Below are 22,315 nucleotides of genomic sequence, written 5' to 3'. Positions count from 1 at the left end.
TTTTGAGGTCAATAATTGCATATGGTCAATAATTCCCCATGTGGTCCCATGTGGCAATTCTTGGAAGGCAGTTTTCAAATAATTGAAATTTTTGTCATTGAGACATAGGATATAGCAGGGGCATTGGCCTGGTTGCACTGGAAGGTGTGGTACTGGGAATAATTTCTTTTTAAATTTTTCTTTACGTTTTTTACCTTTTTTCTCCAGGCTAACAGGTTTCATACCTTGAGCCACAGCTTAATTACTCACTTTCTTTTTTCTTTGTTTCTTTTTGCCGGTCTTGGGGCTTGAACTCTTCTGCCTGGTCACTGTCCCTGAGCTTCTTTTTTTTTTGGGGGGGGGGATCCGGTCTTGGGCCTGAACTCTGGGCCTGTGTGCTTTCCTTCAGCTCTTCAGCTCAAGGCTTGCACTCTACCACTTGAGCCACAGCATCACTTGTGGCTTTTTTTCCTACTTATGTGGTGCTGAGGAATTGAACCCAGGGCCTCAAGCATGCAAGGCAAGCGCTTTACCACTGAGACACTTTCCCAGTTCCCTTGTGAGATTCTTATGTCCAATTAACCACTCAAAACCCAGAAGTGATGCTATAGCACAAGTGGTAGAGCACAAGCCTTGAGTACAAGAGGCTCAGGGACAGCACACAGGTCCTGAGTTCAAACCCCACAACTGACAAAAAATACAGAAAGGAAAAGAGTACTACAAGAAGCCAAGATGACGATAGAGTCTTGAAAGTTGAGAGCCAAGGTTCAAAGCCATCCTAGGCATGAAAATCCATGAGATGTTTTTCACCAATTAAGCAGCAATAGGTAGGAAGCAGTAGAGCTCTACCCTTGAGCAAAACTCCCCAAGTTCAAGCCCAGGAATAGCACAAATGAAAAGAATTCTCATGGACTTTTCTGCCCAAGCTGGATTCAAAACACAAATGCTCAGATTTCAGCCCTCTGAGCAGGTAGGATTATAGGTATGAACCATATTTTTTAAAATCTTGAATTGCCTCTAATATTTTTGCCCTCCTTTTCACTTAATTTTTTATTCCTTTTCTCTTTTTTGTAAGTTCATGTCATCTAGCTTATTATTTAGGCCTGGCCATTCTTTCTGCAGTTTTTGTTTTGAGTTTTATTGGTTGTTTTGGAGCTTGTTATAGTACTTGAACTCAAGGGCTGGTCATTGTTCCTAATTTTTTCTCAAGGGTAGTAGGCTTCCCACCTCAAGACACAGTTCAAATTTTGGCTCTTTACGCATTTGTCTTTCTTTCTGCATTTATTTTAGGTGCTGATCCTCTGGCTTGAACTTAGGACTTGGGCTTTTTTGCAGAGTTTTTGCCAAGTTTTTGTTGTTGTTGTTTTTGTTTTGTTTTGTTTTGTTTTTTCTTTATTGCTAGTCCTAGGGCTTGAATATAGGGCCTTAACTTTTGCTAGTCATAAAATCAGGGCAGAGCCACTGTGTCTGAGGTTTTTCCCTTTCTTTCTCAAGACTAGCAGTCTCCATGGCTTGAGCCACAGATAAAGTTCTGGCTCTATTTATTTATTTATTCATTCATTCATTCATTTTTGGTGCTAGGGCTTAAACTCATGACATGGCCACTCTCCTGCTTGAAGTCAGAGCAGAGCCACTATGAATGAAGCATTTTTTGTATTGTTTTTCTCAAGACTAGCAGACTGTGACAGCTTGAGCCACAGCTTCATTGATGGCTTTGTTTATATAATGTTCTCCACCCTCCCCCCCCCGTTCCCCCCCCCACACACAGGCAAAAGCTGTAAAGTTCATTTTTCGACATAATATCTTGTACATCTCATTGTTGCAATAGGTCCACCTGTATCCCTATTTAAAAAATTTGTTTTTCCCCTTCCCCTTCCCCTTCACAAATTATACCAACATCAAATACAGTGAAAACGGGGGAGTTATTTATTTTTTGGTTCTGGTCCTAGGGCTGGAACACAGGGAGTGGTGACTGTTCCTAGACCTGAAATCAGGGCAAGATCACTGTGCAGGAGTCTCTCCCCTGTCCTGAGCAAGGCTGACAGGCTCTGAACCTTGAGATGCATCTCAACATCTGGCTGTGTAAAACAAATTTGGTAATTCATAACTGGGGGAGCTGGGAAGGTGGCTCAGTGGTAAAATGCTTACCTTGAGCTGAAGAGCTAAGGGACAGCATCCAGAGCTAGAGCGGGCCCCATCACCCACAAAAAAGAAAAAATAAAAAGAAAGCTGGGTGCCAGTGGCTTACGCCTGTAATCCAAGCTACTCAGGAGGCTGAGATCTGAGGATTGCAGTTCAAAGCCAGCCTGGGAAGGAAAGTCCGTGAGACAATTATCTCCAATAAACCACCAAAAAACCAGAAGTGGTACTGTGGCTCAAGAGGTAGAGCACTAGACTTGAGTTGAAGAGCTGAGGGACAGTGTGTAGGCCGAGTTCAAGCCCCATGACCAACCAAAAAAATAGATTCTCATGGGAAGACAGGGACATTACCCAGGCTCTAAAATCAGAGGATAGTGGTTCAAAGGCAGCCTGGGCAGGAAAGTTGTTGAGACTCTCATCTCCAATTAATCACCAAGTGTTTGGAAGTAGTATAGTTCTAGTCTTGTGCAAAACAGCACAAGTTCAGGCACCAGTACTGGCACACATGCCCAGGCTGACTATGAACTACAATCCTAAGATTTCAGCTTCTACAGTAGCTAGGATTATAGGCATGAGCTACTACTTAAAAATATTTCATTGACTTTTCTCTTTTTTTGCCATCTTCTCATTATTTTGTTCATTTCTCGTGTGTGTGTGTGTGTGTGTGTGTGTGTCCTGGTGTTGGTTCTAGAGCTTGAACTCTGGAGCCTAGCCACAGTCTCTGAATTTGTTTTTCTTTTATTTTTGATGCTGTTCCTAGGGCTTGAATTCTGGGCCTAGTCCCTGTCCCTGAGTCATTCTTTTGTTGTTGGTGGTGATGGTCCTAGGGCTTGAACATAGGGCCTGATCACTTCCTGGGTTTGAAAGCAGGGCAGGGCCACTGTGTATGAGGGTTTTTGTTGTTTGTTTTCCCTAAAAGGAAGCAGTCTCTGTGGCTTGAGCCACACAGATCAACTTCTCGCTTCTTTTACTTTTTGGCAGTTCATGGCAGATAAAATTCTCATAGAAGTTAAGAAGTTGAGGGTACTATATCAGCACTTGAAATCTGAGGATTGAGGTTGAAAGCCCAGGCAGGTAAGTCCGTAAGATATATCTCCATTTAATCCCCTAAAGAGAAAAAGTGGTAGAGTGCTACCTTTAAGAAACGTATTTCTATTTCAAGCTCTGGCTTCAAGACCCAGGACTGATACACATTCACAAATCCCTAATGGTCTTTTCTGCCTAGTTTGCCTTGGAACCGAGATCTTCAAGTTCTGTCTTTTGTGTAGCTTGAGCTCCAGGTGTAAGCCACCAATTCTCTGCTCATTTTAAGATTTGGAATTGGCGCTTTGTGCTCTTCTTCCATTCTGATTTTATTTATGTATTTGTATTTAATTAATTAATTATTAGTTGTCCTACCCTATGTATCTGGGCCTGGTCACTTATTTTGCTTTTTTGCTGAAGGCTGTTGCTTTACCACTTGAGCCACAGCTCTACTTCTGGTTTTTGCTGGTTAGTTGGAGATCAGAGCTTCATGGAATTTCCTGCCCAGGTGGGCTTTTAACCACCATCCTGAGATTTCATGCTTCTAACTGGGATTACATGTCAGCCACCAAAAAATGCCTGACTCACTCAATTTTAATATTCTTAATAGGGTCTTATACTTTTTTAATTCACATTATAATGATGATGTCGATGATGATGATGATGATGATGATGATGATGATGATGATGATGATGATGATGTGCAGGTCATGGGCTTGAAATCAGGGCATGTGTGCTGTGCTGTCCATGATCTTCAGCTCAAGGTCTGGAATTTTGTCTATTTCTTTTTGCTTCTTTCTTGGTGGTTAATTTGAGAGAATTGTCTCATGGAAAAGCTTGGCACTACTCAAGAGGTTGAAATCTGAGGATTGTGGTTTCAAGCCAGTCCTGGCAAGAAGTCCAAAACACTCTTTCCTTTTTCTTCTAAGTTTTTGTTTTAATGAGAAAGATGGGGTGCAGTGGAGTTGCAGTTTCATTAGCAGGTAAAAAGGATGTTTGTTTTTGAGCAATGGCCTCCCAAAGTACACTGCCTCCTGGCTAGGGATGGTGAACTGATGGTTATAATGCCGTCTGTCTTCCTTCTGTGACCTATTGCCCTGGTAACCGATTGTTTACAAAGATGTGATCCTGACTCCTGAGCAACAGGAAAAGGCACAATATCATTCCTGGGTTGGGATGAAAACCAAGTGGATCCCGCCATTTGGTGTGCTGCCTTGCTCTGGGGGGCAGGATGATAGTGCACCCTTCTATGAAGAAAGAAAATAACTTGAACAATTCTGTCCTCTTTGTTCATTTCTGACAGATGAGGGCTGTGAGAGACATTCATGGAATCATCTAGGGGACTTGTCCAGGATCTCCATTGTGTCTGGGAAGGAAGGGCCCCAAGTTTTGCTGTAGAGAGATGCATCCTGCAGTGCCATGGCCCTGGTTTGCTCCAGTGCCAGTGATTACCCAGATCAGGAAATGTCACCTGTTGCAGGTAAAATAGCTCTCAGGACATTTGTCCTGATGACCATGGAAGCCCATGCCTAGGCCAGTGTAAGCAATGGTGACACAGTGGTGCTCGTGTGGCTGGGAGTATGGAAGTAGCACAGGTGTGGATGAGAGGTGTGGGTAGCACACATGGTAGATGCCTTCTGCTCTGCCCACCACATGACTAAAGGTAATGCTGGATTCTGTCTGAAATTAACTAGGGTCTGGGGCACTGCACATTTTCTGAGATGCCAAAGCTCCCATGGGGACACAGGTTGAGGTAGACTAGGTGAAAGGGAGTGAAGGAAACCTGCAGAAAATAAGGAAGTTTTGATTCTTTTTAAAAGTTCCTTTAATGGTTAAATTTTAATCAAAATGGGAAATAAATGGAAAAAGTGATTCTAGATCTCAATTTCCTGAATAGCTAACATTCCAGGTGTGACACTATTACCCATCTCACTCTTTTTTATCTATTGAGTTTATTAGGTTCTAGACACTGTAGCAAGTAGAAAAGAAAAACTTTGTTTTGAAGTTCTATGCTTTAGTGTGTGGGGGTGGGGGAGGGTGGAGAATGTATAAATATATTTGAAAATATGATGGAAAAATAGATTGAGAGATGTGCTAGGGAGGAGTGTTGGCAATTTACAGTGAGGTATGATTTCAGAAAAGCGTCATGTGGTAAAGTGACTTAGGAGATCAAGGCAACTCACCCAGGCCCCAGAATCAGGTAGGGTCATGAGCTCAAAGTTGAGGGTGTCTGGCCTGTCTTAGAGTCAGTAAACCAGTGTGGCTACATCACAATCAGTGTGTGGAGTAGAGGATATGCTTGCTGTAGGACAGGCAGTGGGCAGCTTGTGCAGAGCAATGAGTTACAAGTGTGGTCTCCACCCAGAAGCAGTGATCTCATCCAGGAACTTTAGCAGGTCCAGCCCAGACCTGTTTAGTCAGGGGCTAGGGTCCAGTGTTGCCTGCTTCAAAGAAGCCCTCTAGATGTATTTGAGAACCACTAGACAAGATAAGTTCCCTTAGACTATGGTAGAGACTTTGGATTTTATTCTGAAACAGAAGCTCTTGAAGGTTGGGAGTGAGAGAGTACAGGATTTAATTTAAGAAATATACAAAGTGGGTGCCAGTGGCTCATACCTCTATTCCTAGATACTCATGAGGTTGAGGTCTGAGAATCCTGGTACAAAGCTATTCTGGACAAGAATGTCTGAGACACTTAACTTGAAGTGGAGATATGGCTCAAGGGGCAAAGTGTTGGTTTTGAGAAAACAAGCTCAACAAATTCAAAGCCCTGGCTCTAAGTTCAAGCCCAAGTACCAGCACAAAACACACAGGCCAGGCAATGGTGGCTCACACCTGTAATCCTACTGACTCTGGTGGGTGTGGTCTGAGGATGGTAGTTTGAAACTAGCCCTGGCAGGAAAATCCATGAGATCTAATCTCCAAATACCCACTGGAAACAGCTAGAAGTGGGGCTATGGCTCAAATAGTAGAGCACCAGCCTTGAGTAAAAGCTCAGCCACATTATGCAGGGCCTTGAGTTCAAGCCCCAGTACTGACACTGACACAAACATAAGCACATATACACACACACAAACACCAACACAAGCAGTGATGGTCACTCATGGGAAGGAAGCACAGGAGCCCAGTGGTTCCCCTCTCAATTCTCAGGGCCCTCTTGTCCTCTGGAGACACCCCAGTTTTTCTTCCAGCATAATAATTATTATTACAAAATATTAGAATTATAAATATAATTACTATATTAATGCTATAAGTGCAATGATATAAAACATTTTTATAAAATGTATTAATATGTTACATATATTCTATAACATACATACATTATATATTATATAATATCTAGTAAATATACAAATAAATATAAATGTTATATATAATAGATAAAATATACATGCTACAATAGTAAATGAAATATAATGATATAAGTATAAAAATATTATAAATATACTTATTATTATACTAATTATTCTTCAGGAATCACAATGTGGCTTAGTGGTAGCGTGTTTGCCTGGCATACATGAAGACCTGGGTTTGGTTCCTCAGTAAACAGCAAAAGCAGGATGTGGCGCTGTGTCTTAAGTAATAGAATGCTAACCTTGAGCAGAGACAAGCTCAGAGACAGTGCCCAAGCCCTGGGTTCAAACCCTAGGACTGTCAAAAAAAGAACAATATAGTAATTCTTCTACCTGCTGGAGCCCTGTAAAACCAGACACACTCAATCAACTGGGACCTTGAATTTGAGTTCCACAAACATCAAAGATGATTTTTTTTCTAGTCAGTCCTGGGGCTTGAAGTCAAGGCCTAGGCACTGTCCTGGAGCTCTTCTGCTCAAGTCTCATGTTCTACCACTGTAAGCCACAGCACCACTCCAGTTTTCTGGTGGTTAGCTTAAGATTAATGTCATGGACTTTCCTGCCCCGGCTAGTTTTGAACTGAGATCCTCAGATCTCAGCCTCCTGAGTAGCTTCAATTACAGGGGTGAGCCACTGGCTCCAGCTCACAAACACAGTCTTAGCTTCCAGGTCAGTGCCCTGGGCCCCTCCAGGCTAGCTGGTCCTCTTCTTCCCCAGCTTATTGGTGCTGGCAGCAGGTGAACAGGGCAGCGGAAGAGAAGGTGGTTCCTAGTTAACTGGGGGATCCTTTCTGTGTACTGCATGTCCTGCATTAAAAACCCAAACCCCCAGAGACACAAGTTCATTCCTTCAAGGTGGACAATCACCCAGTTCAGAAATTTAGGGGCACCCCTTAAAATCAACCTCTACTCTGATCAGGAGCCCGAAGTGACTGTACCCCTTTTTCCCAGGTTTAAGTTTTTCATTCTCGTTTTCACTATTAGAGTGTGTGTGTGTGTGTGTGTGTGTGTGTGCGTGTGTCTGTGTGTGTCTGTGTGTCTGTGTGTCTGTGTGTCTGTGTCTGTGTCTATGTGTGTTTTAGTTAGGTAGTTGTACAGAGATGCGGCCATGCAGCAGAGCAGTTCCTGGGTGCAGTGTTTTTTGAACCATGTCTCCCATTTCACAATTCTCACCACCCCTGACCTCAGTTTTCTTAATCTTTAGATTATGTAGTGAATGTTTGGAATTCAGAACAAGCAATTCGGGGCTGGGAAGGTGGCTCATTGGAAGACTGCTTGCCTCACTCACATGAGGCCCTGGGTTCAATTCCTCAGCACCATATAAGCAGAAAAAAGCCAGGAGTGGTGCTTTGGCTTAAGTGGGAGGGCACTAGCCTTGAGCTGAGGAGCTGAGGGACAGCACCCAGGCCCAGAGTTCAAGGCCCATGACCAAAACAAAACAAAACAAAAAAATCAAAACCAAAAACCAAGCAATTCATGTCTACAGTGCATCTTGATCTGTGTCATCCCTTCAATATCTTCCCCCTGCTTCCCCAACCATTCCCTTATTTTTGCGGGTCCTGTCAAATCCTTAGGAGCCAAAGTGGAACCAGCCGGGTGTCCTACATAGGGATTCATAACAGAGGAGAGAGGAGGAAAAAAAGCAGTATGATGCACATGAAAGTTTGCCTTTATAATTTCACAGTGCATTGCTATTTCCTACTCAGATATAATAGTGTAAGCGTATAATGATACCCCAATGTTATCAACAAAAGGTTTCTGTCCAGGGTGATATCACAGAAGGTAGCACTGACATTCATTTGAAAAGTATATCCACTAAAATATTCAAATGGAAGGGAGTCTTCTTACCATAGATATATAAATGAGCTCAAAAAACAAAACACTTAACAAAATGTCTATTGATGTCAATTAAAATGTTAGTGCAATTTTATTTAGTGTGAACTGTGTTTATGAATGTTTAGATTGCAAATGGGAGTATTTTATTTCTGCCCACTTTCTCAGATCTCAGGAGGTTCATAAATAAAACAAATTTCTTTCTCCATTATTTTGTGATTACCACTTTCAAATGGCTCCCTGCCCATAGATTCTAATATTTGTGTCACAATGATTGGTAAAGACTTGAGCCTCTCCATTGATTATAATGACTCCCATTACATTCTGAAAGAGATAGTATATTAACTTCATCTTCAGACAGAGAGGTAAATTGATGCCAGCATGCTCAACGATTTTATGAAAGTTCATGCCATCGGTATCCACCATCTTTGGCAATGATGCATCAAATATTTATTTATTTATTGATTGATTGATTTTATGGTCCAGTCGTGGTGCCTGAACTCTGTGCCTGGGCGCTATCCCTCAGCTCTTCAGCTCAAGGCTAGCACTCTACCACTTGAGCCACAACTCCACTTCCGGTTTTTTGCTTTTTGCTTATGTGGTGCTGAGGAATCAAACCCAGGGCCTCAATCATGCAAGGCAAGTGCTCTAACACTGAGCCACCTTCCCAGCCCTGCATCAACTATTTAATGAAGGAAAACTGGGAGCCAAGCTCTGTTTCAATGTCTAGGAATGGCCTGGAATTAAAATGTATAAAAACTTCATTTTCATAGAGCTGATGTTCTAGATGAGGATACTAACTGACAAAGAAACAGTTAAAAAATCCAAACAGGCTTGGAAGGTGGCTCAGTGGTAGAGTGCTTGAGACCCTGGGTTCGATTCCTCAGCATCACATCAGGAGAAAAAGTGGGAAGTGGCACTGTGGCTCAAGTGGTAGAGTGCTAGCCTTGAGCTGAAGAGCTGAGGGAGAGTGCTCAGGCCCATATTTCGTGCCCCATGACCCCCCCCAATCCAAACAGTGGCAAACACTATGAAACAAAAGAAAATGGAGAAATGGAGTTATTTAAGTTCTGCCTCAACCACAACCTTGGGTGCAGCTACCTTAAGATGATCAAAAGAGGCTTCCGGGAGGAAGTGGCGCTGTAGCTCAAGTGGTAGAGCGCTCGCCTTGAGTTGAAGAGCTGAGGGACAATGCCCAGGCCCAGAGTTCAAGCCCCACGACCGACAAAAAAAAACTATATAAAAGAGGCTTCCTGGAAATGGTGACTAATGAATTAAGGTGTGAGTTCCGCAAACGAGTCATGAAGGAAAGAGTTGGGGAAAGATGATTTTGGGCAGAGGGGAACACTTGGAGCAAAGGTTGTGAGGTGGGAGACTTGGTGTTTTTGAGGAACATCAAGGTTGCGTGTCACTGGAATGAAATGAGTGAAGAGGGATGGTGGCAGATGCATATGACCCAGAGAAGAGTCTGGTCACATAGGGTCATATAAGCAAGGGCAATCAATGTGGGTTTCTTCTAGAACTTTCCACTGTGGATAATAGCAGGAGGTATCACTATGTGATATGTGCTTTTCAAGGTTCACCATGGTGGCAATGTGGAGAATAAATGAAGAGTGAAAGCCAGGAGCCCTGTGTGGCCATTGTTTAGTACAGGTCAGTGTAGATTAGAATGTCAACAATGGAGTAAAAGTAGTAGATGAAGTAGTGTTTGTTGTTTATTGTTTTTCTTTTTCTTTTTGCTGGTACTGGGGCTTGAATTCAAAGCCTAGCAATCTCACTTAGTTTTTCACTCTAGTAATGCCGAACATGTGAGTGACAGCTGGACTCTTGGCCATTTTGGTGGTTAAGTGGAGATAAGAGTTTCACTGACTATGCTGTAGGGGTTGGCTTTGAACTGTGACCTTAAGATCTCAGCCTTCCAAGTATCTAAGGTTACACGTGTGAGCCACTAGTGCCCAGCTTGTGGAAATGGTTTTGTAAAATGAGACATTAGAACTTGCTCCAAAGATGATGTAGGCTTTTGGCTGAAGCAAATAATAAGATAGATGGTAGAACTATTACAATGAGAAGATGGTAGGAAGAGAAATGTTCTAGCAAGCAGGGAAAGGAATCTCAAATTCTGTTTTAGGCAAATAATTTTGCTTCACCATTGAGAGATAGCCTGGCTAACTGGAGCTGTCTAGTAGACAGGCCTTTAATTCCCCAAGCCTGGGAAAGAGCATTTTGAGTTAGAAATTGCATTTGGTGATTACCAGGGGGAAGGGATCATTTAAAGCCTGGAAAGTGTGGAATATCACCAAAGGAGGAAAAAGAGGCAAGCATACTGCCCAAATTTGTTCTTAGTCTCCACATTAATCACTAGGTGTGGTCAAATACTACAGTCACTGAAACTAGCTACAACTATTGTATTATTTTTTTTTGGGTGTGCCATTCCTGAGGCTTGAACCCAGGGCCTAGGTACTGTGCCTACATGGAAGATTCCTGACTTCCATGATCAGACTTACTGTTTTCCTTCTGACTTTCCTGCCTCAGTCATCTTTCCATGGCTTACAGCCAAGGAGCTTGTCTTGGATGTAAGTGTAAGCCAGTTATCAACAAACCACAGGGTATGTTCAGAAGCAGCCATCTAGGATCTGCTGACTTTGCCCTGGGTCTGCACGCTCCATCCCTGGTCCATAGCAAAGGAACCACAAATGCATAAGTTGATGAACCAATGCTAAAGTGGATGGTTGTGGCTGGGCATGGTTTGGATGTACTGATGAAGCCACTCTAAGGTGGCTTAGGCATCACTGTTGGACCAGGTTTGTTAGATTTTAGAATACATGTTTCAATACATGTTCTAGTCAAGACTGCATACCTTTGTCTCTCCCAATCATCTCACATCCCAAGCAGGGCACACCCCCAAGTTCTCATCTCATTACCCAGTTAAGACTACTTTGCCCATTTTCTGTGCATAGATTCATTTTTCTGAGTAATTCCTTCTTTATTTTATTTATAACACTTAGTACTAAACCACTGGCATTTAATGATTCAGTCTCTCATTATTCTCTGAGAATGTCTTTTATTCTATGGATCTATGAAATCCTTTGGGGCAAAATCTGTGACTTAAAACCATGGCCCCACCCTACACCATAGGACATTGAACATTAATAAGCCCTGAAGCAAGGCCTGTTGTTTTAGAGGTCATCTTTTTAGGAAATCCTTTTCCCAACTCTAATTAAATTAGGGTTTTTAAAATTTAAGTTTGAAACACATTTCACCCTCTAGGTAACTATTTTGATTGCATTGGTCTGTTACAGGCTATAAGTCCCTCTCTGCTCCTGGTGATATACAAGGTTTCTACTTAACATGTGAAAAATGGAATGCATAAAAAGATCAGTGAAGGCTGGGAATGTGGCTTAGTGGTAGAGTGCTTTCCTAGCATGCATGAAGTGTGACATAAACAGAAAAAGCCAGAAGTAGTGATGGGTTTAAGTTGCAGAATTCTACCTTTGAGCAAAAAAGCTTAGTGGCAGTTCCCAGGCTGAGTTCAAGCCCCACAACTGGCAAAAAATATCAGTGGAGATGGGCTGTGAATGCAGTGACCTCATGAACAATTATCTGTGTGGTTGTGGTTTTCACAGTGCAAATTACAGCACACCAGGTCATTCTTTCCAATCTGCATCCCTTCTTCTTGGGAACAAACTCTTCCCTGCAGCATGGGTCTTCCATGGACAGGAGGCCTCATGAAGGCTGATTTATCCTTACCGAGTATAATTGAATCCTTTGGTTTGCACATCTTAGCTCCACAGAAAGCACCGTTCCCAAATGTTAGGGAGAATAAGCAAGTTGGCAGTAGCTAAGCTGGGCTAGGCAGATGGGGTAATGTGAATTTACACATATATACTTTGCCTAGTCCATAGGTTTCAGAGAAATCATGAAAACTCAAAAACATTTGGAATTTAAGGGGCTTTGAAGAGGCTTAATTCCTTAATGAAAATTAGCATCATTGTTTCTTAGCTATGAATGACTTCAGGAAAAAAAAACTAAAAATGATATTATTTGAAACTGGGTACTAATGGCTCATACCTCTAATCCTAGTGACACAGGAAGCTGAGATCTGAGGAGTGTGGTTCAAAGCCAGCCTAGATAGGAAAATCCATGAGACTCTTATCTCTGGTTAACTATCAAAAAGCCAGAATTGAAGTTGTTGTTCAAATGATAGGCCATCATATTTGAGAAAAAAAAGAACTAAGCCAATGATACCCCATCCTGACCCTGAGTTCAAAACCCACCAGGAAGGAGAGAGAGAGAGAGAAAGAGAGAGAAAGAAAAAAAGAAGAGGGCAGAGAGAGAGAGAAAGATAGAGAGAGTGAGGCAGTGATGGGGGAAGTAATAATAATAGAAATGTAATGACAACAAATCTAAAGAATGTGGCAAAGCCTTTAATAAGTTCTTGAAAAACAAGGGATAGGAGCTCTGCACAAGTAATGGCTGAGGAAGCTTTATTGAAGTAGGATGCCTAAACTGGGCACCTAAGACTCATACCTGAAATCCTAGCTACTTAGGAGGTTTATGGTACAAATCCAGCCTGGGCAGGAAAGTCTGTGAGATTTTTACCTCCTTTTTTTCTTTCCAGTCCTGGGGCTTGAACTCTGGGCCTGGGCAATGTCCCTGAGCATTTTTTGCTCAAGGTTAGCACCCTACCACTTGAACCACAGCACCACTTCCAGCTTTTTCTGTTTATGTGGTACTGAGGAATCAAACCTGGGCCTTCATAAGCATTAAATTCTGGAAGTAGAACTGTGGCTCAAGTGGTAGAGCACAAAAGCTCAGGGATAGCACCCAAGAAAGAGATGGAGCACTAGGACTGGCAACAAAAAGAAAATATGAACTATTTACTTTGTGCCACATCAAGTATTTTGGACTATTTAAAGTATCAAAAGATAGTTCTACTTAAGAAATCATGGCTTAAATGTCTGGGGTGTGTGTGTGTGTGTGTGTGTGTGTGTGTGTGTGTGTGTGTGTGTGTGTGTGTCTGTGTGTGTGTTTGTGGTACAGAGAGAGGAGAAAGCATGGAAAGCCAAGAGAGTTCTAAATCTAAGACTTCAGAGGCCATCTTTCAGAGAAAGCCTGCAGAACTGGGAGTAAACTAGATCCAATGCTGTGCTTTGGTCAACTAGTTGTAAGAAAGCCCCAACTGGCCACTGGTGTGGATTGCAGGAAAGAGGATAAGGCAGTAAGAATAGAATTAAAGGGGTCTGAGCCACTCACACAAATTCCAGGTATCATTTCCTGGTTATATGTAGGCCCAACCTTTGATCTTCAGTAAAACCAGGAATTCACAAAAGTGAAAACTTGTAAGAAATAACTGAAATAAATAAATGACTAGAGGTGTTCAGCAGCAAATTTTGGCAAGCAGAACACATGTGAACAGAGCAAAATGGAAATGATCAACTCTGACAAGTGGTGGTGGGGAGCACAGAGAGACTCATGCACAGAGCTAGGCTCTGAGTTCAAGGCCCACGACACAAAAAGGAAGGAGTAATGATCAAAACTTTTCCAATTTTGATTTCTAGCATGAGCCTATATATTCAAGCATTTAGCAGCCCAATAGACTTCAAGTAGAACAAACTGTGATCACTTAACACATTGTAATTAAACCATCAAAGATAGAGAACCTCCAAAATCACACAATTCATCACACACAAGACTTCTTCAATGAGATTATGAACAATTCCACGTAAGAAACCAAGGATGTCAACGCACAACAAGTGCAGCAAATTTACAATGCTAAAAGCTAGACTACACAGAGAAATGAATGAGGTCTTATCTCCAGTAAGCAGCAAAATGCCGAGCTGGAGGTTTGCTTCAAGTGACAGAGTACTATGGAAACCCAGAAAGCCAAACAAAGCTAGGTATTCGTTGGTGGCTCATTCCTGCTATTCTAGATAGTCAGAAGCCTGAGATCTGAGGATCACAATTCAAAGCCACCTTGGGCAGGGAAATCTATGAGACTCTTCTTGCCTATTAACCACAAAAACAAAGAATAAAAGCCAAAGTAGAGCTGTGGCTTTACCTTGGGTAAAAGTCTCAGGGACTGGAACTAGGCCATGATTTCAAGCCTAGAACTAGCACCTAAAGAAAGAAAGAGAAAAGGAGAGAAAGAAAACAAAAACAAAACAGAAAGCCAAACAAGAGCACAGATCTATAACTTCAAGCCCCAGCATGCATGTGTAGGTACACACACACACACACACACACACACACACACACCCCAAGATTGAAATACAAGCAGTAATGAGGTTATGTTGAGTAAATCTTTGATGTCCTGAAATCATGAATATAAATGACAACTAGATACCAATTGATATAGATATAGATAGATAAACTCTATAGATTATCTATCTGCTAAAGATAACAGATCTATCTATATCTGTAACAGATTATCTGTAGAAATTTTATCTCTCTCTCTCTCTCTCTCTCTCTCTATCTATCTATCTATCTATCTATCTATCTATCTATCTATCTATCTATCTATCTATCTATCTATCTATCTGGCTATCTGTCTACATAGAGAGTGCGAGACAGAGAGAAAACAATCTTGGGGCTTGAACTCAGGCCCTGGACACTGTCCCTGAGCATCTCTAACTCACGGCTAGCATGCTACCACTTGAGCCACAGCTCCAATTCTGGCTTTTTCTTTTTAGGTGGTACTGAAAAACTGAACACAAGGCTTCATGCCTGCTAGGCAAGCACTCTAACACTAAGCCCCATTCCTAGCCCCTAGTTAAAGGTTTTTAAACAGAAGTACTAGAGTTCAAACTGAGAGCCTCTAGCTACTAACTAGATCCCTCTTCCTCTGCAGGGGATCTTGTACTTGAGCTGACTCCCCTAGCCCCTACCCTTCATCACTTTGGATTACAAAGCAATTGATGAGGACCTAATAGGAAATGTTGATGTTTTCTTTTACCTCATCGATGGTATTGACTACTGGTAACTCCTACCAGAAGTGGATTTTGACCATGAGTTGCTCCTATTTTCACCACCAAGTTAAGTGAAAGAGAATGGAGAGATGCCCTGTGACCCATTGATCCTAGTGCAGGGAATCCTGAATAAAAGGAAAGAATTGTGCATACAAATGTGGTAAATTCACAAAAGGAAGAGAAAAGCATCCTGTACCTGGCTTTACCTCCTGATTCCCCCTTCACCTCCATGGTTGAATCTTACTTGGCCATATTTGCAACAATGTATCCTTCTTAGCAGTACTTCCTGTGCCTCAGCCACAGGTTTCAAGTTGCTTTTATTTTCAGGGTTTGTTTTGTGACTTCATCTTTTTGTATGGCCTTTTAATTTATTTTTTGTATTTTTTTGTCCATCATGGGGCCTGAATTCTGGGCCTGGGCACTGTCTCTGAACTCTTCAGTTCAAGACTAGCTAGCACTCTACCACTTGAGCCACAGTGCCATTTCTGGTTTTTTTCTGCTTATGCGGTAGAGAGTAGCCTTGAGGAAGTAAGCCCAGATACAGCACCTAGGACTTGGTTTCAAGCCCCAAGACTGGGACACACACACACACACACACATACACACACACACACAAACACACACACACACACACACACACACACACAAGCTACCTACCTTTATGTACGAAAGATACTTAGGTTCTGTGCTCTCTTAAAATGTTTCTAATCATGTACAGTTGTGTAAGTATCTCTCATTTTAAATGATCATTCTTCCCTTCTGTTTAAAAATGAAATTATGAGAGCCTGGTATCCATGGCTCACACTTGTAATCCTAGCTATTCAGGAGGCTGAGATCTGAGAATCACAGGTCATTGCCAGCCCAGGCACAAAAGCCCGTGAGCCTCTTATCTCCAATAAACCACCAGAAAACCAGAAGTGTGCTGTAGCTCAAGTGGTAGAGCACTCGCCTGGACTGAAGAGCACAGGGACAGCACCCAGGCCCAGAGTTTAAGCCCCATGACCAAAACAAATAAAAAGAAAAATTATCAGAAAAAATATTTTTGTAAAGCAGATATTTTCTAAGGCCAAAAAACCTTCAGAATTTCTGGTCCATAAAATGTTATGTGCATGGTCTTTCTGTAACTCTCCAATGTATATTCCTATATTTTTAGGGGAAGTTTATATATAGCTTTTACTGTACTACTCAGAAGAGATTTATGCTCAAATATCTAGCACCCTTGAATATGCAGTCCCATGACTTTGCAGGAAAAGAATGGAAAGAGATGGAAACCCACGACAGGAATGAAAGGGAGTAAGGCAGTTTGCACTTCTTACTCACTGTGCTCTCAACAGCAGGGGAGAAGGTGGAGAGGACATCAAATGGCACAGATACTGGTAAGGAGTTTTCATTCGCTTTGGCAGTGGTTTCTCCTACAAAAGGGAGATGTATAAGCACAAAAGAAAGGTTCATTGACATTTTTGCTTTATTATTATGTGATTTATTTTTTAAAAAATTGAGCCATTTTTGCCTACAAACACAAAATACTTTAGGATGAAGGCTAATAAGATAAGCAGTCTTAAATTTTCATTTCATTTCAAATATAAAAGTATTGATCTAGTCAGGTGCTGGTGGCTCACGCTTGTAATCCAAGCTGCTCAGGAGACTGAGATCTGATGATCTAGATTCAAAGCCAGCCCAGGCAGGAAACTCCATGAGACTCTTATCTCCAATAATCGACCAGAAAACTGGAAGTGGTGCTGTGGATCAAGTGGTAGAGCACTCGCCTTAAGCTGAAGAGCTGAGGGACAGTGTCGAGGTCCAGAGTACAAGCCCCATTACTAGAAAGATAGATAGATAGATAGATAGATAGATAGATAGATAGATAGATAGATAGATAGATAGATAGATAGATAGATAGATAGATAGATAGATAGATAGATAGATAGATCTAGCTGGGCACTGATGGCTTAAGCCTGTAATCGTAGTTAATCAAAAAGCTGACATTGGAGATTTGCAGTTCGAAAGCCAGACCAGGCAGAAAAGTCCATGAGACTCCTGTCTCGGATAAACTACTCAGAAAAAGCTGGAAGTGGTGCAGTGGCTTAAGTGGAAGAACTCTAGCCTTGAGTACAAAAAGGGTCAGGGATGGTGCCAGGTCCTGAGTTCAAGCCACAGAACTAGCAAAATAAAAAGTATGTATCTACACAAGAGTAGAGTAAAAAGTTTCAGTGACATGACCTTCTAAACAAGAGGAAACTATAGTCAGAAACAGATCAATTGCTGGCAAGGGCTGTGAACAGACACAAAGGTGTGGCTACAAACTGGCATGAAGGAACACCCTCAGGTAAGCCTCATACATACAGAAACTATTCTTTTTTTGCGGGGGGGTCCGGTCGTGGGGCCTGAACACTGGGCCTGGGCACTGTCCCTCAGATCTTCAGCCCAAGGCTAGCGCTCTAACACTTGAGCCACAGCACCACTTCTGGCTTTTTTCTTTTTGCTTATGTGGTGCTGAGGAATTGAACCCAGGCCCTCATGCATGCAAGGCAAGCGCTCTACCACTGAGACACCTTCCCAGCCCAGGAACTATTCTTTATTTGTGTATTACAATATACTGTGATTATGTAGTATAAATATAGCTATGATTCTATAGTATAAACATAAATATTATTTCTCAATACAGTGTCATATTGCAAAAGAAACAGTATACAAATTGTAGCTCAACTTTGTCCTAGAAGACTATCCTGATTCTTAGTAAGGGAATCAATATACATTACAAAAATGAATATGTTTCAAAAATAATTGTTCTGTTTTGCCTTTAGACATCTCTTGCTAGATCAACAAGTACATCAAGTAATTTAACTATGTTATATCAAATACTGTATTATGGAGAGAACTTTTGCTTTCCAGTAAAGTAAATAAGCTTGTATTACACTTGCCTTCCTACACAGCAACTGGAAAACCAGACAAAATAGAAGAAAGAACTATTTTCAGACTGGAGAAAAGACAGAACAAGACTTTGGTCCAGGAGAAAAGAAAAACAAAGTGAACCCTACAGTTGTGCTTTCTGCCTAGAGAAAAGTTCCAAACCACAACACACAGAGGAGAACCTAAAGCCAACAGAACTCTCACAGGCAAAATAAGTCAGGGATAATGTCTGGAGTCAGGGAAGGCTGAAGCAGCTACCACATGAAAGTCAGAAAACTTCAGAAGATGCAGCTATGTAAGTAAAATGTTCCAAGAATCTACAGATGTGCCCATGTGACTTTATCTGAATAATACCCTGTTCAAGCACTAGGTAATTCCACAAAGCTGGAAGAGGAACTACCTGAGTAGTAAGTGACACAATCCCCAAAGCTCAAGCTAGGCTGAAACATCAGGTTTCTAGGCAACCAAAGTGAACAGACTTCATTGAACACCTGAGGGCTGAGTGAATTCAGAAAAATTAGGGCTCAGCAGTAAAGATAAACTAGTCTTTAAGAATGAAGGTTACATTAGACTCACTATAAATAAGCCAAACAGAAAGAGGGAGGGGTGACATTGTCCAAAAAGAAATGTACTCTTTACCCGACTTATGAAACTGTAACCCGTATCTTTATAGTAACAATTAAAAAAATTTAAGTATGAATCTGAACTATGTATATCATGACTAACTGCCAATTAATGGAAAGTAGAACTGGGCCATTGGTGGCTCATGACTGTGTTCCTAGCTACTCAGGGGACGGAGATCTAAAAATCACAATGGAAGGAAAGCCAGGGCAGAAAAGTTTGTGAGGCTCTTATCACCATTTATTTATCCAGCAAAAATCAGAGGTATGGGTCAATTGCCAGCTTTGGGAGAAAGGGGGCAAGGTAGACTTTTAAGCCCTGAGTTTAAGCCCCAGTTCCAGAACACACACAATGAGAGAGAGAGAGAGAGAGAGAGAGAGAGAGAGAGAGAGAGAGAGAGAGAGAGAGAGAGAGAGAGAGAGAGAGAGAGAGAGAGAGAGAGAGAGAGAGAGAGAGAGAGAGAGAGAGAGAGAGAGAGAGAGAGAGAGAATAGAGAGAGAGAGAGAGATTGAGGAATAAACCGAAGGAAAAAAAGTAAAAGAAAAAAGAAATAACTTCATACAGTAGATTTAAAACAACAACAAAACCCTTTTGTTCTCATACCTTGGAGTTCATTTCAATCTTATTCATAGCTATTTAACTATAGGACTAACAAATGAGGGAAACCATGGGACCTATTCTTTGGGTATGGCTTACTTCACTTAATGTGATTTTTTCCCAAGTCTTTCCATTTTTTTTTTTTACAAAAGGGCATGTGTCATTCTTTCTGATGGAACCATTGAATTCCATTGTGTATGTGTGTGTGTGTGTGTGTGTGTGTGTGTGTGTGTGTGTGTGTGCGTGTGTGCACGCGCGTGCACGCACATATATATATCACATTTTCTTGGTCTACTCATCTACTGAGAAGCATCTGGGTTGTTTCCATATCTTAGCTATGGTAAACAATGCTGCCATGAAAATGGATGTACTGTTAACTTTAGTGTGGCCTTGTTTGTGATTGTTTAAATGTTAGAATTTAAAGAGAATGGTCAATAGCAAATGAGTCAATTTCATATTTATTAACTATTTTATTAAATTTAAAATGTAAATTTGCTGGGGGGATGGATCAGTTACGGGGACCAGGGAGGGTATGATTGTATATATTGTGGGGGAAGCCCAGCTTCCTTGATATAAGCAATTGTGCATATGACATCAAGTTCTCTACTAGTGCAGACATAGAGCATTAAGTATCTCAGTTGTACACCCTCCAGGATTTGCTCTTCATTATCAGCTGTGAGGGTCTATGTGTACCAATATTCTGGCTGAATAAGAAACACCCCATCAGGCATGTTAAAGCATGAATCTTCAGTTTTGCTCCCAAAACACTCAGGTGTTCAAGTAACCTGCTTGCAATGACCTGGAGAGTTCTCTCTCCAGACTCTGAGCTACCAGACTTTGCTTCTTTCAAAAGAGAATTTACTGGAAGTATTCAGAGTCTCTGATTCTTGCTGCATGGCATTAATAAATTGGAAGAGAGAGAGAGAACTAGACAGGATGAGGATTTTCAGGGAGAGATTCTAGGCCTCTTTGGCATGATCACAAGGAGACCCGTGAGTGAAAGTAACACATGCACAAAATTATAAAAATTCAATACCTAAGCCTATATGAAATAACACTGCAAAAATCACAGATCATGCTGTCCACATGTTCTTTTTCTTTTTCTTTTGTCACTCATGGGGCTTGAACTCTGGGCCACGTGCTGTACCTCAGCTCTTCAGTTCAAGCTAGCGCCCTACCACTTGAGACATAGCATCACTTCCAGCTTTATCTGCTTATACAGTGCAGAGAAATCAAACCCAGGGCCTCATGCATGCAAAGCAAGCACTCTACCACTGAGCCACCTTCCCAGCCCCTGTCCACATGTTCTTAATAATCTTTTATATTTACTGCAGAATGGCAAAGGAAGAATTCAAAATGGAATATGATTTGGATGACTATGGACAATCAGCGCAACTTATTAATAAATTGTGATCGATGCACAGAAGCAATGTGAGATAGACACACTGACTGTCAGACAACCAATTTCCCCACAGAGACACATCACCGTATTCAGGTTACCTGGAAGACTTCTAAGATTTCTGTTGAGCATGTGAGTCCATGCGAGCAGGAGAGCCGCAGCAGGACTCTCATGCTGTGGGGCTTTCTGTCTTCAGCTTCATGGTTTTGGAGGATGGTGGCTCCTTGGTTTTTATGAGAGTCTCCTGTGGGTCAATCTCCTGGATGAACCAATCAGTGCTCACCATCCAGAGGTGTTAACTCTCCCCCCTCCACACCCCATGCCAAAAAAAACGTCCTGCTTGGGACAGGTGGTCTGGAGGGAATTCCAGCTCTCTAAGCAGATGAGCAGCAAGAACATGGTGAGCTGAGTACACTCGTGTTCACTAGGAGCAGTGAACTGATTATCACTTCCATGTACACAAGTATTTATTTTCTTCAACTTGGCACTTAGTGAAATGGATGGAAGGGAAACCAAGTCTCCATTCTGGCTGAAGGTGAAATGGCAAAGCTTCCTTGCAACTGAGGTTGATTTAGCTATCAGGTGGAAGAAGTGAAGTCCTGGGGGCAGATAGCATCAGAATCAGATGGAACGTTCCAAACCAGCCCAGGCCATGTGAAAGTTCTGGACTCTTTCCTCCAGCTGACCACCCAAAGGACACAGGTACATATGTGGCTCAAGTAGTAGGGTGTTAGCAGGGAGAAAAATAATATCTAAGACACAGTATCCCAGCCCTGAGTCCATGTCCCAGGACATGTCCTAAATTAAAGGAAACCATGAACTCAATGTCTTTCTATGTCCTTTAGAGAAGCAGTGATTTCTATAAATGTCTCACAGGATATTCTTTATTAGACATTCCTATGAACTGACCACATTCCTCAAATTACAGTTGAAGGGAAATGCACCTGGTGACATTACATTTCTAACCATGGGATGAAGTTCACAGTCAACCCCAGGTAGCAGAGTCTGTAGTCCATATATGGATTATATGGGCAGAAGCAGAGGCACTGGCAGAGTGGATGTGTGCTTTTGACACAACAGGAAGAACAGCATGCACTGATGACCTTTGCACATGATTTTCTGACTGAAGAGCTTCACAGTGATATGATGGGAAGTAATAGAGTGGAGTTTTCAGATCTAAGTCACAGAAGGGCAACTCCTCTTCCTTTCCAGGAGGAATCCATCAACTACTCAGAAAAAGCCAGAAGTGGTGTTCTGTCTCAAGGGATGGAGCACACGCCTGGAGCACAAAGAGACTCATTGATGCAGTCCAGGCCTAAGTTCAAGTCCCACGAATGGTCAAAAAAATAATTGGGACGTGGGGATGGAATAGAGATATAGATAATTGGACTGCTGGATTGATTCACAGAAACAAGTCAATGGGGCCAAGTCTGGTCCTGTAAAAGATTAGCGGACCAGACTGGAGCAAAAAAAAACCAAGATCCACTCATGTGTTTT

At 41.9% G+C, this 22,315-nt stretch overlaps 1 protein-coding gene across 1 annotated transcript in view; it reads left to right on the top strand.

Moving 5' to 3' along the window:
• LOC138815561 (protein FAM114A2-like) overlaps window positions 1–18,638 on the top strand; it is a 46,747-nt gene extending 28,109 nt beyond the window's left edge. Inside the window, exons 8-9 of the mRNA XM_070004987.1 lie at window positions 16,539–16,667; window positions 18,225–18,638. Coding sequence (XP_069861088.1) covers window positions 16,539–16,667; window positions 18,225–18,248 — 153 coding nt within the window. The 3' untranslated portion in view covers window positions 18,249–18,638. The remainder of the gene's footprint in view (window positions 1–16,538; window positions 16,668–18,224) is intronic.
• Window positions 18,639–22,315: the final 3,677 nt, after the last annotated feature.

The sequence above is a fragment of the Dipodomys merriami genome, unplaced genomic scaffold (assembly GCF_024711535.1).
Source record: "Dipodomys merriami isolate MVZ:Mamm:240054 unplaced genomic scaffold, mDipMer1.0.p SCAF_65, whole genome shotgun sequence".
Classification (NCBI taxonomy): domain Eukaryota; kingdom Metazoa; phylum Chordata; class Mammalia; order Rodentia; family Heteromyidae; genus Dipodomys; species Dipodomys merriami.
The sequence above is the reverse complement of the archived record's forward strand: the minus strand, read 5'-3'. Positions and strand labels throughout refer to the sequence as shown.